General features: G+C 46.5%; 1 protein-coding gene across 2 annotated transcripts in view; it reads left to right on the top strand.

Moving 5' to 3' along the window:
• Positions 1–24,580, top strand: part of PNCK (pregnancy up-regulated nonubiquitous CaM kinase) — a 165,525-nt gene that overhangs the window by 102,517 nt on the left and 38,428 nt on the right. For both annotated transcript variants that reach the window (XM_073590919.1, XM_073590920.1), the window contains 2 exons: positions 16,068–16,142; positions 18,919–19,057. In XM_073590919.1, the coding sequence (XP_073447020.1) occupies positions 16,068–16,142; positions 18,919–19,057 (214 nt within the window). The remainder of the gene's footprint in view (positions 1–16,067; positions 16,143–18,918; positions 19,058–24,580) is intronic.

Raw genomic sequence — 24,580 nt, 5'->3', positions numbered from 1 at the left:
ACACTCCGGGATCGCCTTTGCTGGGGTCAAAGGTCACGTGCGTTCAGCATGAAACTCAGGCGCAGAGCTGGGATTCGGGTGTAACTGACCCTGAGTCAGGTTTATTAACGGTGAAAGCAATGCAAAAAGGAAATAAAACATAAAACAAATCCTTGCCTGCCCGGCACTAACTAAACAATGGACAACCTAACTACCAACTGGCGGGCTTCTCCCGTCCAGCCAAACCACAGTTGCAGTGGGCACTGCTTCCACTCACGTGTGTCTCTCACACAGACAGGCTCTCTGTGTTCCCAGGCTGAGACACTCACACAACCACCTGGCATCCTTTTATATCCACCTCCCATTATTCATTAGCAAGCAGGTGCGATACTGACCAGACTAGGCCACATAGGAAAGGAATCTGGGAGAGATATACCTGCCCTCATCCACTATTCCCACATGATTCTCACATATCCCCCCCCTCTGCTCAGACCTCTCCGGTCGAGCAATGACACCCGCCAAACGGTGCACTCGGGACAGGGCATCTGCATTTCCCAACTGTACCCCTGGGCGGTGCTCCACCGTAAAAGTGTAGGCCTGCAGGGCAAGGAACCACCGGGTCACCCGGCTATTCCGTTCCTTGTTCAAGTGCATCCACTTGAGAGGGGCATGGTCCGTGATCAGCCTGAACTTTCGGCCCACCAGGTAATATTTGAGGGCCTCTAGAGCCCACTTAATGGCGAGGCACTCTTTTTCTACGACTGCATACCTTTGCTCGTGTTTATTCAGCTTCCTGCTGAGATAGAGGACTGGGTGTTCCACTCCGTCCCTCACTTGTGAGAGTACTGCCCCGATACCGGTATCCGAGGCATCCGTTTGTACCACAAACTCGCTGCGGAAGTCCGGAGTCACCAGTACAGGCTGAGAGCAAAGTGCCCGTTTTAGGCTATGGAAGGCTTCTTCAGCCGCTAAACTCCATTTAATCATGACGGAGTCTTTCCCTTTTGTAAGATCTGTCAGGGGGGTAGCGATGGCTGCAAAATTGGGTATGAACCGGCGATAATAGCCGGCGATCCCCAGGAAGGCTTGCACCTGCTTCTTGTTGACAGGTTGTGGCCAGTCCTGAACCGCCTGAATCTTATCAACCTGGGGTTTAACAACACCCCTCCCAATTACATACCCCAAATACCGGGCTTCTTCTAGCCCGATGTGACATTTCTTGGGGTTCGCGGTTAGACCTGCCTCCCACAGGTCGTCAATCACAGCTTGTACTTTCTGGAGATGAGTCTCCCAGTCCAAGCTGTAAATGACAATGTCGTCCAAATAGGCCGAAGCGTACTGCCTATGTGGCCTCAGGACTCGATCCATCAGTCTCTGGAAGGTCGCCGGTGCTCAGTGCAGTCCAAACGGCATATACACATACTGAAATAGACCTTCTGGGGTAGCAAATGCCGTCTTTTTTCTGGCAGCCTCCGCCAGAGGGATCTGCCAATACCCCTTTGTTAGGTCTAGGGTCGTAATATACCGGGCTTTTCCTAACCGATCTATTAACTCGTCGACCCGGGGCATAGGGTAGGCATCAAATTTTGAGACCGCATTCAGTTTCCTGAAGTCATTGCAGAACCGGATGGTGCCGTCCGGTTTAGGAATTAGCACAATCGGGCTGGACCAAGCACTGTGCGATTCCTCAATGACACCTAACTCTAACATTGCCTTCACTTCTCGGGAAACGGCTTCACGGCGCGCTTCCGGGATTCGGTAGGGCTTTACGTGAACTGTGACACCAGGTTCTGTTACGATGTCATGTTTCATTAGCGTAGTCTGCCCGGGTTTTTCTGAGAAAAACTTTTGGTTGTGAAGTAGAAACTACCTGACCTCAGTCTTTTGCCGCTCCGAGAGAGTCTCTGCAACCCGTACCTCCGGTACGGTATGCGAGCAGACGGGACGGGCCAGCTCCGCTGACAAGGCAGACCGATCTTTCCAGGGTTTTATCAGATTTACATGATAAATCTGTTCAGGTTTCCGCTTACCTGCCTGGTATACTTTGTAGTTTACTTCACCAACTCTTTCCTTAATCTCAAAGGGGCCCTGCCACTTTGCCAGGAACTTACTGTCCACCGTGGGGACCAGGATCAACACCCTATCTCCGGGTGCAAACGTACGGATCTTGGCGCCCCTATCATAGATTCTTTTTTGGGCTCCTTGAGACTGCATCATGTGTTCTTTGACTATAGGCATAACAGCCGCAATACGGTCCTGCATCTGTGTGACGTGATCTATCACCGTTTTAAACGGAGTGACCTGACCCTCCCAGGTTTCTTTTGCAACGTCTAACAGTCCGCGAGGACGTCGGGCGTACAATAACTCGAAAGGCGAGAATCCCGTGGAAGACTGGGGTACTTCCCTGATGGCAAAAAGCAAATACGGAAGTAAATAGTCCCAGTTCTTCCCATCCTTGTCTATCACCTTTCTCAGCATCTGCTTCAGAGTTTTATTGAACCGTTCGACCAACCCGTCTGTTTGAGGATGATACACGGATGTGCGTAACGGTTCGATTTGTAACAATCGGCAGAGCTCCTTCATTACCCTGGACATAAAGGGGGTCCCCTGGTCGGTGAGTATCTGTTTTGGTATACCGACCCGACTAAACACATGCACCAGTTCCTTGGCAATCGTCTTGGTGGCCGTGTTACGCAAAGGGATGGCCTCCGGGTAACGAGTGGCATAATCCAAGATGACCAGGATATGTTGGTGTCCACGTGCAGACCGTGGAAGGGATCCAACTAAATCCATCCCAATCCTCTCAAACGGGACTTCAATAATAGGTAGGGGTACCAAAGGGCTACAGAACCGGGGCTTAGGTGCAGAGGCTTGGCAGTCAGGACAAGACTCACAATATACACGAATATCGTGATGCATGCCTGGCCAAACAAAACAGTGTAATATCCTTTCGGTGGTTTTCTGGACTCCCAGGTGACCTCCCATCACATGTCCGTGGGCCAGGTCCAGCACCTGCCGCCGGTAGGGTTTTGGCACGACTAATAGTTGCACCGTACCTTCCCCCTTTTTCTCTATCTGATAGAGTAAATCATTCTCCAGAACCATGTAAGGATATGCCAGCCTAGAGCCAGGTTCTACGGGTACCCCGTTTATCACTTTTACATTTGTCCTAGCCTGAGAAAGGGTAGGATCCTTTATTTGCTCGCTTTGGAAGTCATCTTTCTGAACTTCTAAATCCGGCAAACGGGGAGGTGGACGGCTGTCGGCCTCCTCCTCTTCCCCGGTCTCCTCCGCATCACCCGCCATGACTGAAAACGGGAACTGCAGGTCATTTCCCGCAGACTCTTCCCCCGAGTCTTCCGGGGAGACCTCTTCCAGGGGTTCGGGACCCCCACGCGCCCTGGGAGAAGAATCATGCACACGATTACCCAAGGGCATCAACTGATTCTCCCACAATTGCCAGAAGTGGGGAAAATCCCGGCCCAGGATAACATCATGCAATAACGCCGGGACGAGTCCCACTTTATGTTGCACAGACCCATAGGAAGTAGTAATGCATATGACCGTGGTGAGGTACGAACAGGTGTCTCCATGCACACACGTTACAGAAAATTTGTCTGATGGTCCAGTCGGGGCTGACACCAGACTGGCCTTCACCAGAGTCACCACACTTCCCGAGTCTAACAATGCCACCACATTTTTGCCATTAACAGTTAAATCACACAAGTGTTTTTCCGCATCCTTTTGACCGGCATTCACACTCACTACCCGTGCAACCATAGACATGCGGTTTTTAGAGTCTGTGACGTCGCACTGCATGGGTTCAGTAGTGACCGGACAGTTCGCAGCAATATGTCCCATCTCTTGGCAGCGGAAACACCTAACGGGCCCCTTGCTTAGACCATAGTTCGTTACTCTCGGCCTCGCAGTGCGGGCAGTCCCATTTTCCTCCCCCACTGTCTTAGGGATTTTTCCATCTCCCCTACTCCCTGGAACAGTCTTACCGGTTCCACGTGGAGATGATGAAGAACGAGGTGGGGTAACGTTGTCTCGGAGTCCTTCCGCCACGGAGTAACATTCAACCAGATCCACCAGTTGATCTGCCGTCGTAGGATTTCCATGGCTTACCCACTTCCTCAGGGCTGGCGGTAGAGCTCTCAGGTACTTGTCCATGACGACTCTCTGGATTATCTCTGGCGCTGTCAGCACCTCGGGTTGTAGCCACTTCTTCGTCACGTGGATCAGGTCGAACATCTGTGACCGCGGTGGTTTATCCGGCTGATAAGTCCATTGATGCACTCTCTGTGCACGGACAGCGGTCGTCACTCCCAGCCGGGCCAAGATCTCGGCTTTCAGTTTGTCAAAGTCCTGCGCAGCTTCAGGCTCTAAGTCTTAATAAGCCTTTTGGGCCTCACCGGAAAGAAACGGGGCAATCAGGCCGGCCCATCGTGCCTTCGGCCATTTTTCTCGTACCGCCGTCCGTTCAAACGTGGTTAGGTATGCCTCGACGTCATCTTCGGTCGTCATCTTCTGCCAGTACCGACTCACGTGAATCACTCTCGACTCGGCTTCCAGGTTAACCTCATGTAGGCTTGCCAGGCGCTGCGCCACCTGCTGGAGAAGCGAACGATCGGTAGCTGTCATGTCCACCAACTCCTTCAGCTGGGCCATCATCACCCGATTAGCTTCTTGCTGGACGGCGGTGGACTGTACCAGCGCTTTCACCACGTCCTCCATGCTTATGCTTGCAACGTGATGCCCGCGTTCTCCACCACAATGTGATAAAACACTCCGGGATCGCCTTTGCTGGGGTCAAAGGTCACGTGCGTTCAGCATGAAACTCAGGCGCAGAGCTGGGATTCGGGTGTAACTGACCCTGAGTCAGGTTTATTAACGGTGAAAGCAATGCAAAAAGGAAATAAAACATAAAAGAAATCCTTGCCTGCCGGGCACTAACTAAACAATGGACAACCTTACTACCAACTGGCGGGCTTCTCCCGTCCAGCCAAACCACAGTTGCAGTGGGCACTGCTTCCTCTCACGTGTGTCTCTCACACAGACAGGCTCTCTGTGTTCCCAGGCTGAGACACTCACACAACCACCTGGCATCCTTTTATATCCACCTCCCATTATTCATTAGCAAGCAGGTGCGATACTGACCAGACTAGGGCACATAGGAAAGGAATCTGGGAGAGATATACCTGCCCTCATCCACTATTCCCACATGATTCTCACAATATGTAACTGTTTTTCAAGTTTTGTGCCTACAGGTAACCTGTAAGAGTTTCCTTTAGATTTGCCAGTTTTGTTTTATGGACATTGTACCACAGGACTTGTGTGGTCAAAAACTTTCCTGTATGTAGTTCACCATTTGCCCAGGAATGGACCATGGACATTGATGCTTGGACTTATCATCATAGGACCATTTTTGAAGCTCTTGGTTTTTGTCACTTTTTCATTTTTAAATCTTGTACAATAATTATTATTTAACTGTTTATATGTTTCATGTTTTTGTTCAGCCCAGGAGTGCTGACTTGCACCCTGGGGGAATGTGGCACCCCCAGGAGTAAGGTCGCCACAGTGGCTTTGCCTTCCTCCAGGGAGGGTAATGCCAGGCTTGGAGGCAATGATGGGTCTCTCTCGCAGTCAATCTATGTATGCAACACAGTTCCACTCCAGGCCAGCAGGGGGAACTCTGAACCTGGATTAAGGGGAGGAGTGCTCTCTGAGGGCCAAGAGGAAGTAGTGGTTAGTTATTCTGCAGAGGGTGAAGTGTGCAGACGTGTGGAAGGAGCGCTGAGATAGAGCTGAGAGGAAGAGCTCATCTCTGGAGAGAGCGCATGAACTGGAGCCTGGTCTCCACGGTTGTACGGATACTAACGGTCCTGCAACAGACACCAGAGGAGTAGGAGGCTGTAAATGCCCTACTCCCCTCTAAGACTTGAGGGCACAACAGCAGCTTGGATAGTGAGCCGGGACTCAGGAGAGAGGAGTCCCCGAGATAGGCTACAGCTGTCTGCTGTGCAAGTGAGGTTCTTGAGAACATCTGACAGGAGGAACTCCAGTGTAACTCAGTACTGGGAGTACTTCATTCAAATAAGCGCTAGTAAGGAGACTGCACAACCCATCTGCTGAGAGAGAATCCCTGAATTGCTTCCAGGCTAGCCTGCTCCAATACCATCTGTAATCAGGACCTGGACTGCAGTTATCAAGTAAAGGTACAGAAATTGCACCCCGCTGTGTCTTGTCTGCTTCCTACCTTTCCGGGACCGCTACATCCCCGTGCCGACCACATCTACACTGCCCTAAGACTATAGCTTCACCTGTGGGGAGCTTTTACATCTTTGCTGCACCATACCATCAGTCCCAGCGGATCTGCATGCAGCGTCGACTTAACACCTCCCTTGCCGAGCACCACAGGTGGCGTCACGAACTATTCATCTAACTACATTCTACCATTCACATCTTCCTATTACTTGGGCGCCCAGGGCCACGGTCCAGGTCACCGCTGCTGTGACACATCCCACTGATACCGGCCTGGTACCGAGTACCCCACAGCCCTGGGAGGGCGACCCAGTGGCACATTAGTATATGGGAGGGGGAAAACTTTTCAAGATGGGTGGTGACCATGGCAGCCATTTTATAAATGGCCCAACCAGGTGTATCCATATAAATGGCCCACCCAGGTGTATCCATAAAAATGGCTCAACCTATAGAGAGGTTATAGATCATTTATGCCTACTTGACAACAGTCCTATTTTTCGAGGCAATACACTAAAAGAAATGGAATAATGGAATTTAGCAAAAAGTACGCCTCAAAGTGGCTATCTTGGGGGCCTTTTTTGAGAAAAGGCTTAGGCCTCTTTCACACTTCCGTTTTTGACCATCAGTCAAAATCCGCCAGGTTTTGAAAAAAACGGATCCGCCATTTTTTTTGCGGATCCGTTTTTTTCCCCATTGAGTTGCATTACTGGCGGATCTTGACAGATGGCCATCCGTTGGATCCGTTTTTGTGAGGATCCGCCAAATTTTTTTCATCCGCCGGCATGCCTGGACGGACCTTGCAACGTTTTTTTTTGTTGTTGGATCCGCATTTTCCATTGCGCATGCCCGGAGAAAGGAAGTCAGGGAGAAAATTAAATCCTTTTTGGGGGACAAAAAATCTCTCTCTCTCTCTCTCGCCAGCGGTTCCTTTAAAATTCTTCATTCAGCGGATCTGTCAAAATAAGGATCCTGTGCCATCCGTTCACATCAGTTAGGAACGGATCCGCTTTTCCGCCTTTTTGGCGGATTTTAACTGAAACAAAAAACCGAAGTGTGAAAGAGGCCTTAAATGTCCAAAATTTGCCATTCATAGTATTGGTAATTTTGTTTTTACAATGCTGGGTCTCACCCCATTTTATAAATGATTTTACAAGGGAGGTCTCTGCATTGGAAATTCAGCTTGCATGAGTCCCAGATAGAGAGGACGCCATACTCCATGATTTTTCTATAATATTGCATATGACCAGCAGAATGGACTCCTAAAAGCATATTAAAGGGAATATCCACTTCTTTGTGGACATTTTTGTACATACATTCATTTCTTTGGGGTTAAAAAGCATTATTGAATTTTAGTTTCATTAAAATTTTTGCACATTTTGCTTTTGCGGGATCTTTGTTTCTTTACACCTTCAACTTTGATGTGGTCTGTGGTCATTAATCAAATGAGAAAAGCTCTAATTTTTATTTTAAAACTCTTATATCAGATCTTTAAACGTAGCTCACGGATTCTTCGTTAACTCATTCTGCAGTTAGCAAAGGACAGTTCAACACAGAGGCTGTCGAAGGCAAACAGCGCAAAGTCGTTAATGAAACCCAATTGCAAAAGTTATTTTTAGCCCCGAATACATGCATTTAAGTAAGAAAAAATCGTTTCCAAATTTGACAACCCCTTTGAAAATTTTGGGGCTCTAATAACCTTGTTACTCTGTATTTTCTTTTCTGTTTAAAAACTGCTGACTGTTGGTTTCCCTTTAAGTAACTGAAAATTCAAACCGAGGATGCCAAACATTTGTCAAGATGAAATAGGATTTAGTGTTTCTGCAGAAGGGTTCGGTGTTCCCGTCACGCCATATAATAAATGGCTCCCTATGCTAGTATTAACAATTGCGTGGCGAGGCAGGGGCGTACGTATTTCACTCTCAGGAATAATCCTGAGCTTACAGTAACATTCTCGGGATGCAGAAGACAATGCAGACTGGATATGAAGTCACTTTTTCCATCATTCTATTGGTTACAGGGTATTTATGGACAATAGTTTGGTTTTAGTGAGATTTTCTGTAATCCTGCGTATACATAAAGGTCACTATAAAATATCGAGGTCATTTTATAAGTGTTATGTCTCATTGCCAAAAAGGGGTGTCCAGATCTGCTGCCCCCATGGCCAAACCTCTTGCAATGTCCTTACTAAGCAGCTGCAACACCACTGCCTGCGTCGGCGATAAAGCCATGGAAGCTTCCCGTGGCCGATCTTTAGATTCCAGCCTATTATTGTTGAGCGTGGCTGTTAATGGAAAATCAAAATAGGCATGACGCAGACTTAGTCTTTTAATTATTGTCCTGTTTGGGGGTTGAGTTTGATCAAGGGTGGACATATCATTGGTGCATCCTGTGGGGCTACACAGGGCCCAAGAGGTAAGAGGGGCCATTACTACCCCCAAAGAAGGCACAATTTTGCATTTTTCAGAGCTCTTGGGCTGCAAAGGGCTCATATATTGTTCTTGCATGGGGTCTATTTTCTGTCTGTGTCCACCATTGGGTGTGATCACAAGTTTTGTACACTCCTGCATCTATCGGCTTGGAGATGTATGAGTGAGTTGACTTGGGGCTACATGGATTGAGTATGGGCAAAGCATGAAAAAAGCGAGGAGAAAACACACAGTACTTGGTCAAAGACAATGACGTGCAGATGGCCTCAGGTTGAAGGGTTTCCTGTTGGAACTCCCTATTTTGCACCAAATCGGGAGCACCAACTGCGTATTTGATACTAATAATATAGTGTAGAAATAACCAAACTCTAAATTACCTAAAGTAATTAACTCAATAATCGCTACATAGGTCTCCCAGGTGTGAGCAATTTGATCCCTCTCTCAGTGGGGGGAGCTTTCTCGGCTAGGTCCAACTCTTGTGAAGTTAAATGGTGGTCCGAACATGACCTTTCCATATTGAAGATGATGTCCTCATTTGTGGATAAACTTTTTTTTTACTGGAGCAGTCGTTTATTGGCTGTTCATGTGATTCATGGATGGATCTGGCACACCATAGAGGGATCCTAAGAGGGAGACCCTGCGAGCCATCAAATATCATAATCATGCATTATGCAAAAACGTTGCATTGATACAATCACTCTACATGAATAAGAAGCAAATAGATGCCAGGCTCAACCTCCCGACTGTGGAGCTGGCAAAAGGGAAGAATGGGCATTATTTTTACAGACACTTTCCAATTTCCATTCCGCCATCGTTGAAAAGGCAGATTGCATAATTCTGTCCTGGACATTGGCGTTTAGTATTCCGGCGGGTTTAGGTTATCCCGACAAGTCTGAAATAAGACGTTGATCCCAATCAGTATTCATTCCAACATACAGTAATAACATGGTGTACGACTACATCACAGCGGGAGGGGGTTATCTCACTGCTCGGAGAGCACTGCGGATAAATGGCGGCTTTAAGCATCTCATTATATTCTTTATAGATATGAAGCTTAATACACCTGGTACAGCAACATTATACCTTGTGCTGGATATTCAGCCCGGTTTATCGGACTGGACTGGTTGATTGGAGTATATAGCGGATGGTGACCTCTTATTAAATCCTTGCACTGGTACAGGTTCAGGTTTTAGAAGACCATCTGAAGGTTTGTTAAGTATAAGCCTCAGCACAATATATAGCATTGCCTTTTCTTTTTAATGGTTATAGACTCTTGATCTCAGTATGATTACCTGTACATCTGGTAAAAAACGTGAGCCGTAATGACCTGCCATAAATAGCCCCCTTGTGTGCATTATATTTCAGATGGACCTGACAACTCGACACAAATTGACAATGAGATTTGGGATCTTCATAGAGTTGACATTTCACATGTACATAACATATACAGTATGTAGCATATCGGCATAGAGGGAGCACTAAAGTAATGATCAAATCGAGCCCTTATTACGGCATCAGGTTTTGCCTCTGAGAGCAGAAGAGCCTCGTCTTATTATGACTATTTGGTCTAATTATCACCTCCTTCTCGTCTACAAGTGAAGTTCCTCTGAAGAGGGATGTCCTGTCAATTGTAAAAGAGATAGGACTTTCACGCTGTAATACTGTGGGTTACTGCAGAGTAACACAAACTCCACTAGATGGCAGCAGAGTGAAAAATGAGCTGAATATCCTGCAATGCAGCAGACCAGCAGAAATACAGCAAAACAACCACTAGGTGGCAGCGGAATAGTCAGAGAGCTGAGTCGATACCAGAGAATAAAGCAGTACAAAGGGGAAATCCAAAACACAAGAGTCAGAAGAGCGCAAAAGGTCAGTGCCCGTCAATAGCTAAGCTAACAGATGGGAGACACAGGATCAGGTCAGGGACGAGCTAAAGTCTAATACCAGGGAATCCAAACACACAGGGAAATAAGCAGCAGGGTCAGGTAGGAGGAAGGTCAACAGACACGGGTAGGGTCAGATGAACGCAGCAGGACAGATCAGGAACTCACCAGAGCCAGCTAAACACGCCAAGGTAAGCAATATAACTGGCACTGCACACAGGTTGCAGAACAGAGATATAGCAGACCGGACACCGGAACGAGGCAGGGAAAATTAACCCCTGACAAGACAAAAACCTGGCCTGGATCATGCAAGGACCATACAAACACATTACCATACAGACAGGATGACAACAGCATAGTAACTTGTACAATAAATGGAGGCAAAGTAACTCGTCCAAAAATCTCACTTTGGACATGTAACAAGATAAATCTAGAGCGTCACAGCGTTCCTGCTGGTGCAAAGTTATTGTGGATTTTACCACGCTTCCCAACATCCCAATTGCAACATCTTGATCCATGAAGGGGTCTCTGTAAAGCAGACATTGACCTAATCAATGGAAAACCATCAATCATGTTGGATATTTTCTATTTTGAGCCTTTTCTGAAAAAAAATCTGGTAATGGAAATCCCCAGCAAAACAAATCCCCGATGATATATGGGCAAGGGAAGCTCCTAAGGTGGCATATTTAGGGCAACAAGGAACTGTGAGCAACAAAGAAAGAAGCCTTACTTTGTAGAGGAGTTGGTTTGAAGAGGACATGTCACCAAGTGAAAAGAGGCCAGTTTTTGTATTTATTTTTTTCTTGCTGGTCCCCCGAGTATTTTGCTGTTTTCTTTTAAAAAATCCTCCATACAGTTCCAGAGAGATTGGTCTTTTAATTAGGGCAAATTTTTATGGACTTGTCCAAGAGGGCGGTGCTCACAGTGCAATACTGCAGAGCAGCCTAAAGACACGTCCCAGAGGATCGTGTGAACTGAAAATTAGCAGTAAATAAAATGGCCCATATCTCTGGGACCGTATGGCAGATTTTAAAAAGGAAAAAATAGAATACTCAGGAAAGCAGCAGGAATCAAATAAGATCAAAAACTAGTCAGCTTTCACCTAGTAACAGTTCCACTGTAAAACCTTGAATGGGGACTGGTTACTGGGGAGGGAATGCCAATGTGTGCCAACCATCTTAACCCAGAAAATGATACAGCAATGATTGTATTATATAACACTTGTGAAAATATGGCATTTTGTGTAAATTTTAATGCTCCTAGCTGCATGAAATTTTTCCTATATACTTCATCATCATCATCATCGTTAAAGATTTGCTGAAGGGTGTATCTCCACAAGCCTTTAAATCAGTTGTGTGCTTACTCACAGCTCTGAAAGTCTTGCGAGCTGTTATCTGATCAAAAATTAATCTTTTTTCAGCATTTCTATAGCTCTTTCATACTTGTGCCCAAAAGCCGAACTTCTATGGTTGTCATGGCAACCTCGGAACTCTGAGCCGTTTCTCAGGTCTCCCAGGAAAGCTGAAATGACTCAAACCAACGTCCAACCTTTTTTTTCTTTTCTTACCCATCTACCTTATAATTACAACAGAGACAGGGAAAGTAAAGATATCACAATAAATGGCATTAATTATGTGTTATTAAACAATACTATGAAGAAGAAACTTTGTGTCTCAGCATACAGCACCGCTGCAAAGATTTAAGGACTAATAGCTGAAAATACACCTGTTTTAGAACCTACAAGCACCCGCGTATTCTGGCGTCAGTTTTCATTATGTTACCAATGTGCATAGTAGATGGGGGCCTTGTTACAGATTTTTTATTGTGACAAAAGAACTATGGGCAACTATAGAAATAAAAAAAAAAGAAAAGGCTATGGACAACTTTGAGACGGGAATTTTTTTTTACATGCAGTATGTTAGTGGTTATCTTTAGTTAATAAAATTGCACTAAGTTTCAGGCTGTAATCTTCCATCATTCATTTGTTATCAGACCTCTTGATATGCACTTTGTAGCAGATGTTTCACAAGTGGGAGTTTCTTCTCTGAAATATAGGCTGTATGTGAGGTCTTTGTGTCTCTTCCAGTAATATAGGCTGGATGTGATGTCTCTCTCTGTCCCAGTGATATAGGCTGGTCCCAGTAATGAAGTCTGGATGTGTCTTTGCTTCTAATATAAACTGGATGGGAGGTCTGTGTCTCACCCGGTAATATAGGCTGGATGTGATGTTTAATGGTAATATAGGCTGGATGTGACCTATGTGTGTCTTTCCCAGCAGGATAGACTGTATGTGAGGTCTGTACATCTTTCCCAGTAATAGAGGCTGGATGTGAGCTCTGTGTGTTTCTCCCAGTAATACAGGCTGGATGGGAGGTATGTGTCTCTCCCAGTAATACACCCCGGGCGGGAGGTCTGTCTCTATCCCAGTAATATAGGCTGGTTGTGAGGTCTGTGTGTCTTTCCTATTACTATAGCCTGCATTTGAGGTCTATGTCTTTTCAGGTAGTGTAGGCTAGATGTTATGTTTGTGTGCCTCTCCATGTAACATAGGCTGGACATGAGCTCTCTGTGCCTCTCTCAGTAATATAGGCTGGATGTGAGCTCTGTGTGTCTCTTCCAGTAATATAGGTTGGATGTGAGGTCTGTATGTATTCAAGGTTATGCTGTCTTCACTTGCTTTTATATTTCCACACAGCTTCACACTCTCCTTGTTTATGTTGTTTTTTCTCTGCCATCCATAAAGCTTTTGATAATTTCACCTTTCTCCAAAGCAAATCTGAGTACAACTTTCCCTCCTGCCACCCCCAACTCTAATATTTCTAACACCAAGAGTAGAGAGGGGAAGCACAGAGAGCAATTAGTAACATCAGGCTGGACAGCTCTCCCTGTAATACAGGCTGGATGTTAGCTCTGTGTGTCTCTTCCAGTAATACAGGCTAAATGGGAGGTATGTATCTTTCTTGTAATATACCCTGGTTGGGAGGTCTGTCTCTCTCCCGGTAATATAGGCTGGATGTGAGGTCTGCGTGTCTTTCCTAGTAATATAGCCTGGGTTTAAGGTCTCTGTGTTGTTTTACGTAATACAGGCTATATGTCATGTTTGCGTGCCTCTCCCAGTAACATAGGATGAACGTGAGCTCTCTGTACCTCTCTCAGTAACATAGGCTGGATGTGAGCTCTCTGTGCTTCTCTCAGTAATAGTGGCTGGATGTGAGCTCTGTGTGTCTCTTCCAGTAATATCGGGTGATTTTGAGGTCTGTATGTGTGGCGCCCCTGAGGTTCAGTCGCCACAGAGGTACTGCACCTTCTCCTAAGGTGTGGTGCCCCACCATCCAGGTAAGTTGGAGGCTCCTGACCACGCTCCAACACTCGCACCCCACACAATAGAGTAGTTCAGCATAACCACATTGCGGCTCTTTGCTTAGAGAGAAGCAGAGCCCCTTTGGTGGTTCAATGCTTGGAACACTAGACGTGCTGGGAGGTGGGTGGAGTTCAGAATATATATATGAGCGGGATGGTTTAGGATGACAGGTCAGTCTGACAGGAGGTCAGTGAGGGAGGAAGCCACTCGAGAGGAGTGGGGATCCCTGGAAGAAGGGATGGAGGAAGGAGTGCTGCAGCTGCCTCAGTGACCTGAGCCATCTGGCACGGAACAGGAAAGGAAAGAAGGAGAAGGACGTTGACCTGAAGCCTGAGCTTCCATAGAAGGGAAAGGACAAGTACGGAACGTAGGAGTAAAAGGGAACACAGAGGACGTGGGTTAGAGGAAGAACCCTGCCTTGAAGTTCTAAGCGCAAGGCCGAGGCCCGGTCCCCGAGGTTGTATGAACACTAATGGTTCTGCAGCAGACACCAGTGGAGTAGTGGGCTGTAAATGCACTACTCCCATCTAAGACTTGAGGGCACAACAGCAGTATGGATAGAGAGCCGGGACTTAGGAGTAGAGAGTCCCCGAAGCAGGCTACAGCTGTCTGCCATGCAAGTAGAGTTCTTGGGAACATCTGTCAGGAGGAACTCCAGTGTAACACGGTACTGGAGATCTTCACACTTAAAGGCGCTATAGAGGAGACGTTCAGGAAAGGCACATAAGTTGGCGGAGTGTGGAAGGGAGCTTTCCATCTTGCCTGGAGGTTGACTGAGTCCCTGACCCGGAGGATATGGCACAGAAGCGGGCACTACAGACTGTGAGTAAAGCTTTGGAACTACATGCCCTGGTGTCCTCCATTCCTTCCTGCGTCCGTCCGCCTGACACTGCTACATCCCCTGCACCGGACACTACATCACCCAAGTGTCACCACATCTACACTGCCCTGGGACAACAGCCCTGCCTGTGGAGGGCTATACCATCATTGCTGCACCACACCATCTGTCCAGGAGGATCTGCATGCAGCGTCGGCTTAACACCTCCCTTGTTGAACACCACAGGTGGCATCACGAACTATTCATCTAACTTCATTCCACCATTCACATCTTCCTATTACTTGGGCGCCCAGGGCCACGGTCCGGGTCACCGCCGCTGTGACACATCCCACTAACACCGGCCCGGTACCGGGTACCCCACAACCCTGGGAGGGCGACCCATATGTATTCAAGGTTATGCTGTCTTCACTTGCTTTTATATATCCACACAGCTTCTATCCTCTCCTTGTTCTTTTCCTCCTTTTTTATAGTCTTTTTCTCTGCCCTGCATAAAGCTTTTGATACTTTCTCCTTTCTTCACAACAAACCTGAGTACAATCTTCCCTGCTTCCACCTCCACCTCTAATATTTCTAACACTGAGAGTAGGGAGAGGAAGCACAGAGAGCAATTAGGAACAGGAGCTCTGAAAGATTTGTATCTCTTTTGCACATCATTCTGCTATATAGAGGACTTGCAGATATTCTGCAGCTGCAGAATGGTAGAACATTTTTTAAGGAAGTTTCTTAACTTTGCATTTAGGAAGCAAATTAATAATAAAGAAAGAATATTTTCTTTGAAGATGTACATGCCTTTAACTTATGCCATTACCTGTCCTATATTATATTTCTGTGATTTCTAGCCTTTGGTGACCCTGCTGGTTTTCTCCAATGCATTATAAGAGCACTACTAGACTGTACCACCACTGCTCTTGGGAACTCTTAGAGAAGACACATATGCCACCACCTCTGATCTAAAAATGGGGATCTGACCTCTATTATATTATTATGACATATCAGACTATGGGAAAATTCCTCAGATACTTGTTTTGTATTTTGTAAATTACTCAGTTGAGGAACGCAATGCGACACAGTACTTCTTGCTGGTCCTAATCCCACTATTCTACGCTAATCCCTTTTTTTGAAAAAGAAAAAAATATTGTTGCTGTGATCCCTGAAAGTTGACCCCCAGGGGCAAAATTAACCAGACAGTTTGATAAGAAATTAGCTTGGAGAAGTTGGTGGAATACATTTTTTGAGGTAGAGAACAGGAGAAAACCAGTTTGTTCACATCTTCTCCTTTATAATGCTGCATATATTGTATTTTTGTATCTTTGTAGGATTAACCATAAAAATATTGTGGCCCTGCAGGATATCCACGAGAGTCCCAGTCATCTGTACTTGGCCATGGAGCTGTAAGTAACTGCCTCGTCCTATGTAATACGTGTGAATATTACTGAAACTTCATAGAATGTGATATTCCCAATTATGATGAACCTATATTGATTGTGGATACTTCTCAATAGACCATGGAAATCAAGGTCCCAGAGTCTGGAGGAATAGTGGAGAGGCCACAATCCAAGCTGCTTGAGGTCTAGTGTGAAGTTTCCACAATCAGTGATGGTTTGGGGAGCCATGTCATCTGCTGGTGTAGGTCCACTGTGTTTTATCAAGACCAAAGTCAGCGTAGCCATCTGCCAGGAAATTTTAGAGCACTTCATGCTTCCTTCTGCCAACAAGCTTATTGGAGATGGAAATTTCATTCTCCAGCAGGACTTGTCACCTGTCCACACTGCCAAAAGTCCCAATACCTGGTTTATAAACAACAGTATCACTCTGCTTGATTGGCCAGCAAACTCGCCTGACCTTAACCTCATAAAGAATCTATGGAGTATTGTCAAGAGGAAGATGAGAGACACCAGACCCAACAATGCAGACTAGCTGAAGGCTGCTATCGAAGCAACCTGGGCTTCCATAACACCTCAGCAGTACCACGGGCTGATCACCTCCATGCCACGCCACATTGATGCAAAAGGAGCCCCGACCAAGTATTGAGTGCATTTACTGAACATACATTTCAGTAGCCCAACATTTTGGATTTTAAAATCATATTTTCAAGCTGGTGTTATAAATTATTCTAATTTACTGAGATAATGACTTTTGGGTTTTCATTGGCTGTAAGCCATAATCATCAACAGTAACAGAAATAAACACTTGAAATGGATCACTCTGTTTGTAATGACTTTATATATGAGTTTCACTTTTTGTCTTGAAGAACTTAAATAAATTAACTTTTCATCTATAGCGGGGATAAACAATAATAAATGTGTTGGTGTCCAACCACTGAAACCACCAAAAGTGTGAATGATTCCTTAGTGAGCATGTGCAATCATTGATCCATTCACTGTCTGAAAACCTCAAAAAGAGGAAAAAATCCTCCAAAAAATTCTGCATTCCCTGTGTGAACACTGCCACATGCGGATTATTTCTTCAGCACTGGTGTACCACACGGCCAATCCCTGATTGTAGACTGGCTGTTTCATTTGGTATTTATGCACCTGTGCAGCTGCCATTTTACTTGGGTCCGCTGCACCCTGTATTAGTGTAGATGCATTTAGGCCTGTCTGGTTTGTATCTGAATTTTTTGGAGGATTTTTTCCTCTTTTTGAGGTTTTCATGTTAGAGTAGGACTGGCAAGTGTAAGGAACTTTGACGCAGTTTGCCAGCTTCCGTATTAAGGCCTTAATATCCACCAATACCTTACATATATTGATATGTTTTTTGTGCACTTTTTATATTTCTTTCAGGGTGCAGTTGGGCCCAAATGGTTCTGCAAACTTGTGGCCTCTGTTCACACGGGATGCATTCTAGTTGGCACTGGGCAGCCCCCCTATATCGTGTTACTAAGGCCGGTTTCACATTAGCGCTTTTTAAGCGCACGCACGGCCGGGGGTAGCTCCGCCCCCGAGCCGGCTCTCTGCCCGGCGTGCCCGCCCCTTGCTTGTAGCGCCGCCTCCTAGCGCACAGCGGCGCCTGCGATCGGCGCACCCTATCTTTAGCATAGGGTGCGCAGATCGTGCGCAGGCCGTGCGCTAGTTGCGCTTTGACCTGCGCTGCGCACTTTTGACGGTGCGCCGTGCGCGCCAAAATCAAACTTTTCGGATTTTGGCGCGCACGGCGCACCGTCAAAAGTGCGCAGCGCAGGTCAAAGCGCAACTAGCGCACGGCCTGCGCACGATCTGCGCACCCTATGCTAAAGATAGGGTGCGCCGATCGCAGGCGCCGCTGTCCGCTAGTAGGCGGCGCTACAAGCAAGGGGCGGGCACGCCGGGCAGAGAGCCGGCTCGGGGGCGGAGCTACCCCCGGCCGTGCGTGCGCTTAAAAAGCGCTAATGTGAAACCGGCCTAAGAGGTTGTGAACCAGAAGCCCTGCATTCCCTGTGTGAACACTGCCACATGCGGATTATTTCTTCTGCACTGGTGTACCACACGGCCAATCCCTGATTGTAGGCTGGCTGTTTCATTTGGTATTTATACACCTGTGCAGCTGCCATTTTACTTGGGTCCGCTGCACCCTGTATTAGTGCAGATGCATTTAGGCCTGTCTGGTTTGTATCTCCATTCACTGTCTGTTGCACATGCTCACTAACAAATTCTTCACACAGGGAACTTTAGGAGCCCTATTCTCATGATCAGCCAGTTACCCAATGATCATATATTTATCACCTATTATGAGTAAGTGCTGTTTAATGGACACCCCCTTTAAGTTTTATTGAAGAAAAATATGGCATTGCGGCTCTTAGTCCATATAGTGTAGACTTGAATAGTGTCACCGGCCCTTTCCTGTATGGACCCCGCTGATGGACAGATCCATTTCTTTCCTCTTCGAAAAAGACTTCCTAGAAGAAGATGACATCAGTTCTACAGCCTCTATGGAAAAGGTTAATGGTGAAATGCAGCTTGTGGTTTCATATTAGGTAGGAAGAGAGTGGATTAAATGAGCCGGGCGGGTCTCATTATCTGCTGCCTACGGGTCCTTGGCAGTAGCACATTTAATCCACATGCACATAGCGGTTCTTCCGAGTGACTCACCTGCCCAGATATCCCTGTGCTGTAATCCCAGCGGCTTTTCGTGGCAGATAATTCATTGCTGTGACACCAGTGTGAATCATGACATCTCTGTACCTCACAGTGTCACAGGCGGCGAGCTCTTCGATCGTATCATTGAGCGGGGATATTACACGGAGAAGGACGCCAGTCAGCTTATCCGACAAGTCCTGGACGCTGTCCAATACTTACACAATATGGGAATTGTGCACCGTGACTTGAAGGTAATGAATTGTTGATATGGATATAATTCTAGGTTTATAATTTTACTATATACGTAAAAAGCCATTTATAAATGTATGACATTACTTATAGCCTGTTTTGTACTCCAGAGCTGTATTCGTAATTCTTCTGGCTGCCAAAAAAAAAAAGCGAACAAATGTTGACTAACACCCTTTAAGACAATTACTTTTAGTTATTTATTTTTCATCATTATGTATTACACTAGATTAAGGCCCGATGCTATCTGAGAGTGGACATTAGTGGAGATAGTGAAAGGTGAGAGGAGTGTATGTTGAGGAGTGGTGTTTTGAGGGTTAACATGGCAAGAGGTGTGCTGTGACGTCACCAGTTACAACTGCACGGAAGTTGTTACAACCCGGAAGCTGCTTAGGGCATTTATTATAGTAGATTAAGGCCCGATGCTATCGCATCGAGAGGATAGTGACACACCTCTTGCCATGTTAACCCTCAATACACACACACCTCCTCAACACACACTCCTCTCACCTTTCACCATCTCCACTCACATCCACTCACTCTTTCACTCCACATACGACCCTTTCTCTCACTCCGTCTCTCATACTCACACTGTCATCGTCGCTGCTCCATGATCCCTGACATCTTCTTCCGCCGGCGCCATCCTGGATCCCGACGTTGTCCACGCCGGCGACGTGTTCTTGCGGCCACGCCATCTTGAGTATTCTGAAATCCTGCGAGTGGACATTAGTGGAGATAGTGAAAGGTGAGAGGAGTGTATGTTGAGGAGTGGTGTGTTGAGGGTTAACATGGCAAGAGGTGTGCTGTGACGTCACCAGTTACAACCCGGAAGCTGCTTAGCGCATTTATTATAGTAGATTAAGGCCCGATGCTATCTCATCGAGAGGATAGTGACACACCTCTTGCCATGTTAACCCTCAATACACACACACCTCCTCAACACACCACACCGCCTCAACACACACTCCTCTCACCTTTCACCATCTCCACTCACGTCCATTCACTCTTTCACTCCACATACGACCCTTTCTCTCACTCCGTCTCTCATACTCACACCGTCATCGTCGCTGCTCCACGATCCCCGACATCTTCTTCCGCCGGCGCCATCCTGGATCCCGACATTGTCCACGCCGGCGACATGTTCTTGCGGCCATGCCATCTTGAGTATTCTGAAATCCTGCGAGTGGACATTAGTGGCTCACCATTGTCATTTTGAAACACGACTGCTACTTCACTGACAGTGGGATTATTGTAGCGTCGAGGGTCTTGAGTACGATCTTGTTTAATAGCCATAGTGATGTTTGGCATGACAGTTCCGTTTTGTAGAGATTTAATTTTTTCTTGTTCTTCCACATCACGTAACATTTGATAAGCTTCCACAAAAGGATTAATAGTTTGGATTTGAAGGGCAATAATGTTCATCAATGTAGGATGACATTTTTGATTTTCTTTACATCGTAAGCGTTGTTCGTTTGCGGTAGTGGTATCGAGAATGTAAAGTTGGGCAAATGCGCGTTGCTGGTCATCTGAGGGATGTAGTGTTTCAGTTCTATGATAGATCTGGCCATGTATGCGGAAACAGTATGGACCATATCCAGGAGGTGGTGAAATATTTGCACCCATGGAGGCAAAAGCAAAGGAACTGTTAATACTTCGAATATTATCCATGAAATTTTTGCTAAATTCACTTTGCCCTTTCAGCAAACGTGTAAAGACATCAGGATATTGTAGTATGGGTACATGGACTTTACCCTTCTGACAGCAGAGCGTAAAGTTGTTATCAGAAGGTATCTCTGCTACAAAATGCAAAGCTTCGCAATGCTCACATACATGGGTCATGTCACCACAGCTGTGTTCGGTAATACTATTTTCATCATTAGTGAAAATGTGAGGTTGTAGTAGAAGTGCATGTCCAACCGATGGGGTGCGCCTAGTTTTGAGACCAACGTATATTTGTCTTGGTTGCACTTTCTGCGGGCTAACTGCAGCTTGTATGTGAAGAAACTGTGCGTTGGTATTGACTAATGGTGGTATTGATAGGGAAGAAACAGATTGCTGATTAGTTATGTCAGTGAACGGCATATAGGATGAAGTGTGGTAGTAACTTGTTCCACATGCTGATGTGGAAGCATCCTGTTGTGAGTCTACTAATAATGATGAGGAAGAAGCCGTCTGTTGTTGGCGGTGATGGCGTGTAGAGGCTTCTTCAGCCAATGTAATAGATTTAGAGTTAGGGGATTCGTGTGTGAGACGACGGCGTTTATAAGCCTTAATCTTATCAAGTCGATGCTGTTTTTCCTCAGGAGTCTCATTAGCATGGCGTTGTTTTTGTCGTAGTGCTAAAGCTGCTTTCCTTTCACTGGCATTGGCATACTGTGCATCGGTATTGAATGGTGGTATTGATAGGGCAGAAACAGATTGCTGATTAGTTATGTCAGTGAACGGCATATGGGATGAAGTGTAGCAGTAAATTGTTCCACATGCTGATGTGGAAGCATCCTGTTGTGAGTCTAATAATAATGATGAGGAAGAGGCCGTCTGTTGTCGGCGGTGACGGCGTGCAGAGGCTTCTTCAGCCAATCTTATGGATTTAGAGTTAGGGGATTCGTGTGTGAGGCGACGGCGTTTATAAGCCTTAATCTTCTCAAGGCGATGGTGTTTTTCCTCAGGAGTCTCATTAGCACGGCGTTGTTTTTGTCGTAGTGCTAAAGCTGCTTTCCTTTCACTGGCATTGGCATACTTTTTGTTATGACTCATGTTGGCACAGGTAAAGGAGTCTATTTGGCAGTTATCTGGCAGTGAAGAAGGCGTCCTGGAGTATTGTAGAGTAAACAGATACTAATTGACCCTGTAATTGCCCAGCAGTAGTTATGAAGTGGTAGTGGCAAATTGGCCCTGTAGTTAGACACCGGCAGAGGAGCAAGGCAGCAGTAGTTATGGCGGTAGAGGCAAATTGGCCCTGTAATTAGACACCGGCAGAGGAGCAAGGCAGCAGTAGTTATGGCGGTAGAGGCAAATTGGCCCTGTAATTAGACACCGGCAGAGGAGCAAGGCAGCAGTAGTTATGGCGGTAGAGGCAAATTGGCCCTGTAATTAGACACCGGCAGAGGAGCAAGGCAGCAGTAGTTATGGCGGTAGAGGCAAATTGGCCCTGTAATTAGACACAGGCAGTGAACAGTCAGAGGAGCAAGGCAGCAGTACTTATGGCGGTAGAGGCAAATTGGCCCTGTAATTAGACACCGGCAGAGGAGCAAGGCAGCAGTAGTTATGGCGGTATTGGCAAATTGGCCCTGTAATTAGACACCAGCAGAGGAGCAATGCAGCAGTAGTTATGGCGGTAGAGGCAAATTGGCCCTGTAATTAGACACCGGCAGAGGAGCAAGGCAGCAGTAGTTATGGCGGTAGAGGCAAATTGGCCTTGTAATTAGACACCGGCAGAGGAGCAAGGCAGCAGTAGTTATGGCGGTAGAGGCAAATTGGCCTTGTAATTAGACACCGGCAGTAAACAGGCAGATGACCAAAGCAGCAGTAGTTATGGCGATAGAGGCAAATTGGCCCTGTAATTAGACACTGGCAGAGGACAAAGGCAGCAGTAGTTATGGCAGTATAGGCAAATTGGCCCTGTAATTAGACACCGGCAGAGGACAAAGGCAGTAGTTATGGCGGTATAGGCAAATTGGTCCTGTAATTAGACACCGGCAGAGGAGCAAGGCAGCAGTAGTTATGGCGGTACAGGCAAATTGGTCCAGTAATTAGACACCGGCAGTAAACAGGCATAGGACCAAGGCAGCAGTAGTTATGGTGGTACAGGCAATGCCAAGCGTCCGCACAGCAAGTCGGCGTGAGGTAAATGACGCAATTTCACGAATGCAAGATGGCGTCGGCGAAATCTCGCGAGATTTCGCCGACGTCGTTAACACCTCTTGCCATGTTAACCCTCAACACACCACACCGCCTCAACACACACTCCTCTCACCTTTCACCTCCACTCATGTCCACTCACTCTTTCACTCCACATACGTTCCTTTCTCTCACTCCGTTTCTCATACTCACACCGTCATCGTCGCTGCCCCGACATCTTCCTCCGCCGCCGCGATCCAGGATCCAGACGTTCTCCAGGCCGCCGACATGTTCTTGCGGGACGCCATCTTGGATTTCGTGAAATCCCGCGATATTCAAGATAGCGTCGCCGCAACATGTCGCTGGCGTGGACAACATCGGGATCCAAAAAGATGGCGTCGGCGAAATCTTGCGAGATTACGCCGACGCCATTTTGGATCCCGATGTCGCCCACGCCAGCAACATATTCTTGCGGGACGCCATCTTGGATGTCGTGAAGTCCCGCGATATTCAAGATGGCGTCTCCGCAACAACATGTCGCTGGCATGGGCGACATCGGGATCCAAAATGGCGTCGGCGTAATCTCGCGAGATTTCGCCAACGCCATCTTTTTGGATCACGATGTCGTCCACGCCAGCGACATATTGTTGCGGCGACGCCATCTTGAATCTCGCGGGATTCACGACATCCAAGATGGCGTCCCGCAAGAACATGTCGGCGGCCTGGAGAACGCCTGGATCGCGGCGGCGGAGGAAGATGTCGGGGCAGCGACGATGACGGTGTGAGTATGAGAAACGGAGTGAGAGAAAGGAACGTATGTGGAGTGAAAGAGTGAGTGGACATGAGTGGAGGTGAAAGGTGAGAGGAGTGTGTGTTGAGGCGGGGTGGTGTGTTGAGGGTTAACATGTGCGTGTGTGTGTGTGGTGACGTCACCGGTTACAACTGGACGGAAGTTGTTACAACCGGAAGCTGGTTAGGGCATTTATTATTATAGATTCCTGGTGCCATGCTAGCAGACTTGCGAATGAAACTCTGGAGTATCTAATTAAATTCACACAGAGGTCTCATGAATTTTTGTGTATTGATATACTGTATATAGAGTATATAAGAGATGCCAGAAATGTACATACAGTTGTGTGAAAAAGTGTTTGCCCCCTTCCTAATTTCCAATTTTTTTTGCATGTTTGTCACAATTAAATGTTTCCGATCAGCAAACAAATGTAAATATTAGACAAAGATAACACTAGTAACACAAAATGTAGTTTGTAAATAAAGGTCTTTATTATTAAGGTAAAAAGAAATCCAAACCTACAGAGCCCTGTGTGAAAAGTGATTGCCCCCTAAACGTAATAATGGTTGGGCCGCCCTTGGTAGCAACAACTGCAATCAAATTTGAAATAACTGGCAATGAGTCTTTTACAACGCTCTGGAGAAATTTTGGCCACTCATATCTTTAAAATTGTTGTAATTTAGCCACATTGGAGAGTTTCCAAACAAGAACCGCCTTTTTAACGTCATGCCACAAACTCTCAATCAGATTAAGGTCAGGGTGTGTTTTGGATCATGGTCCTGCTGCATACTCTAAGTGTGCTTCAGCTTGAGGTAACGAACAGATGGCCTGACATACTCCTTCAGGATTTTTGGTAGACAGCAGAATTCATGGTTCCATTTACCACAGCAAGTCTTCC

Source organism: Dendrobates tinctorius, unplaced genomic scaffold (genome assembly GCF_039654945.1).
Source record: "Dendrobates tinctorius isolate UK_male_01 unplaced genomic scaffold, ASM3965494v1 ptg000120l, whole genome shotgun sequence".
NCBI lineage: Eukaryota > Metazoa > Chordata > Amphibia > Anura > Dendrobatidae > Dendrobates > Dendrobates tinctorius.
The sequence above is the reverse complement of the archived record's forward strand: the minus strand, read 5'-3'. Positions and strand labels throughout refer to the sequence as shown.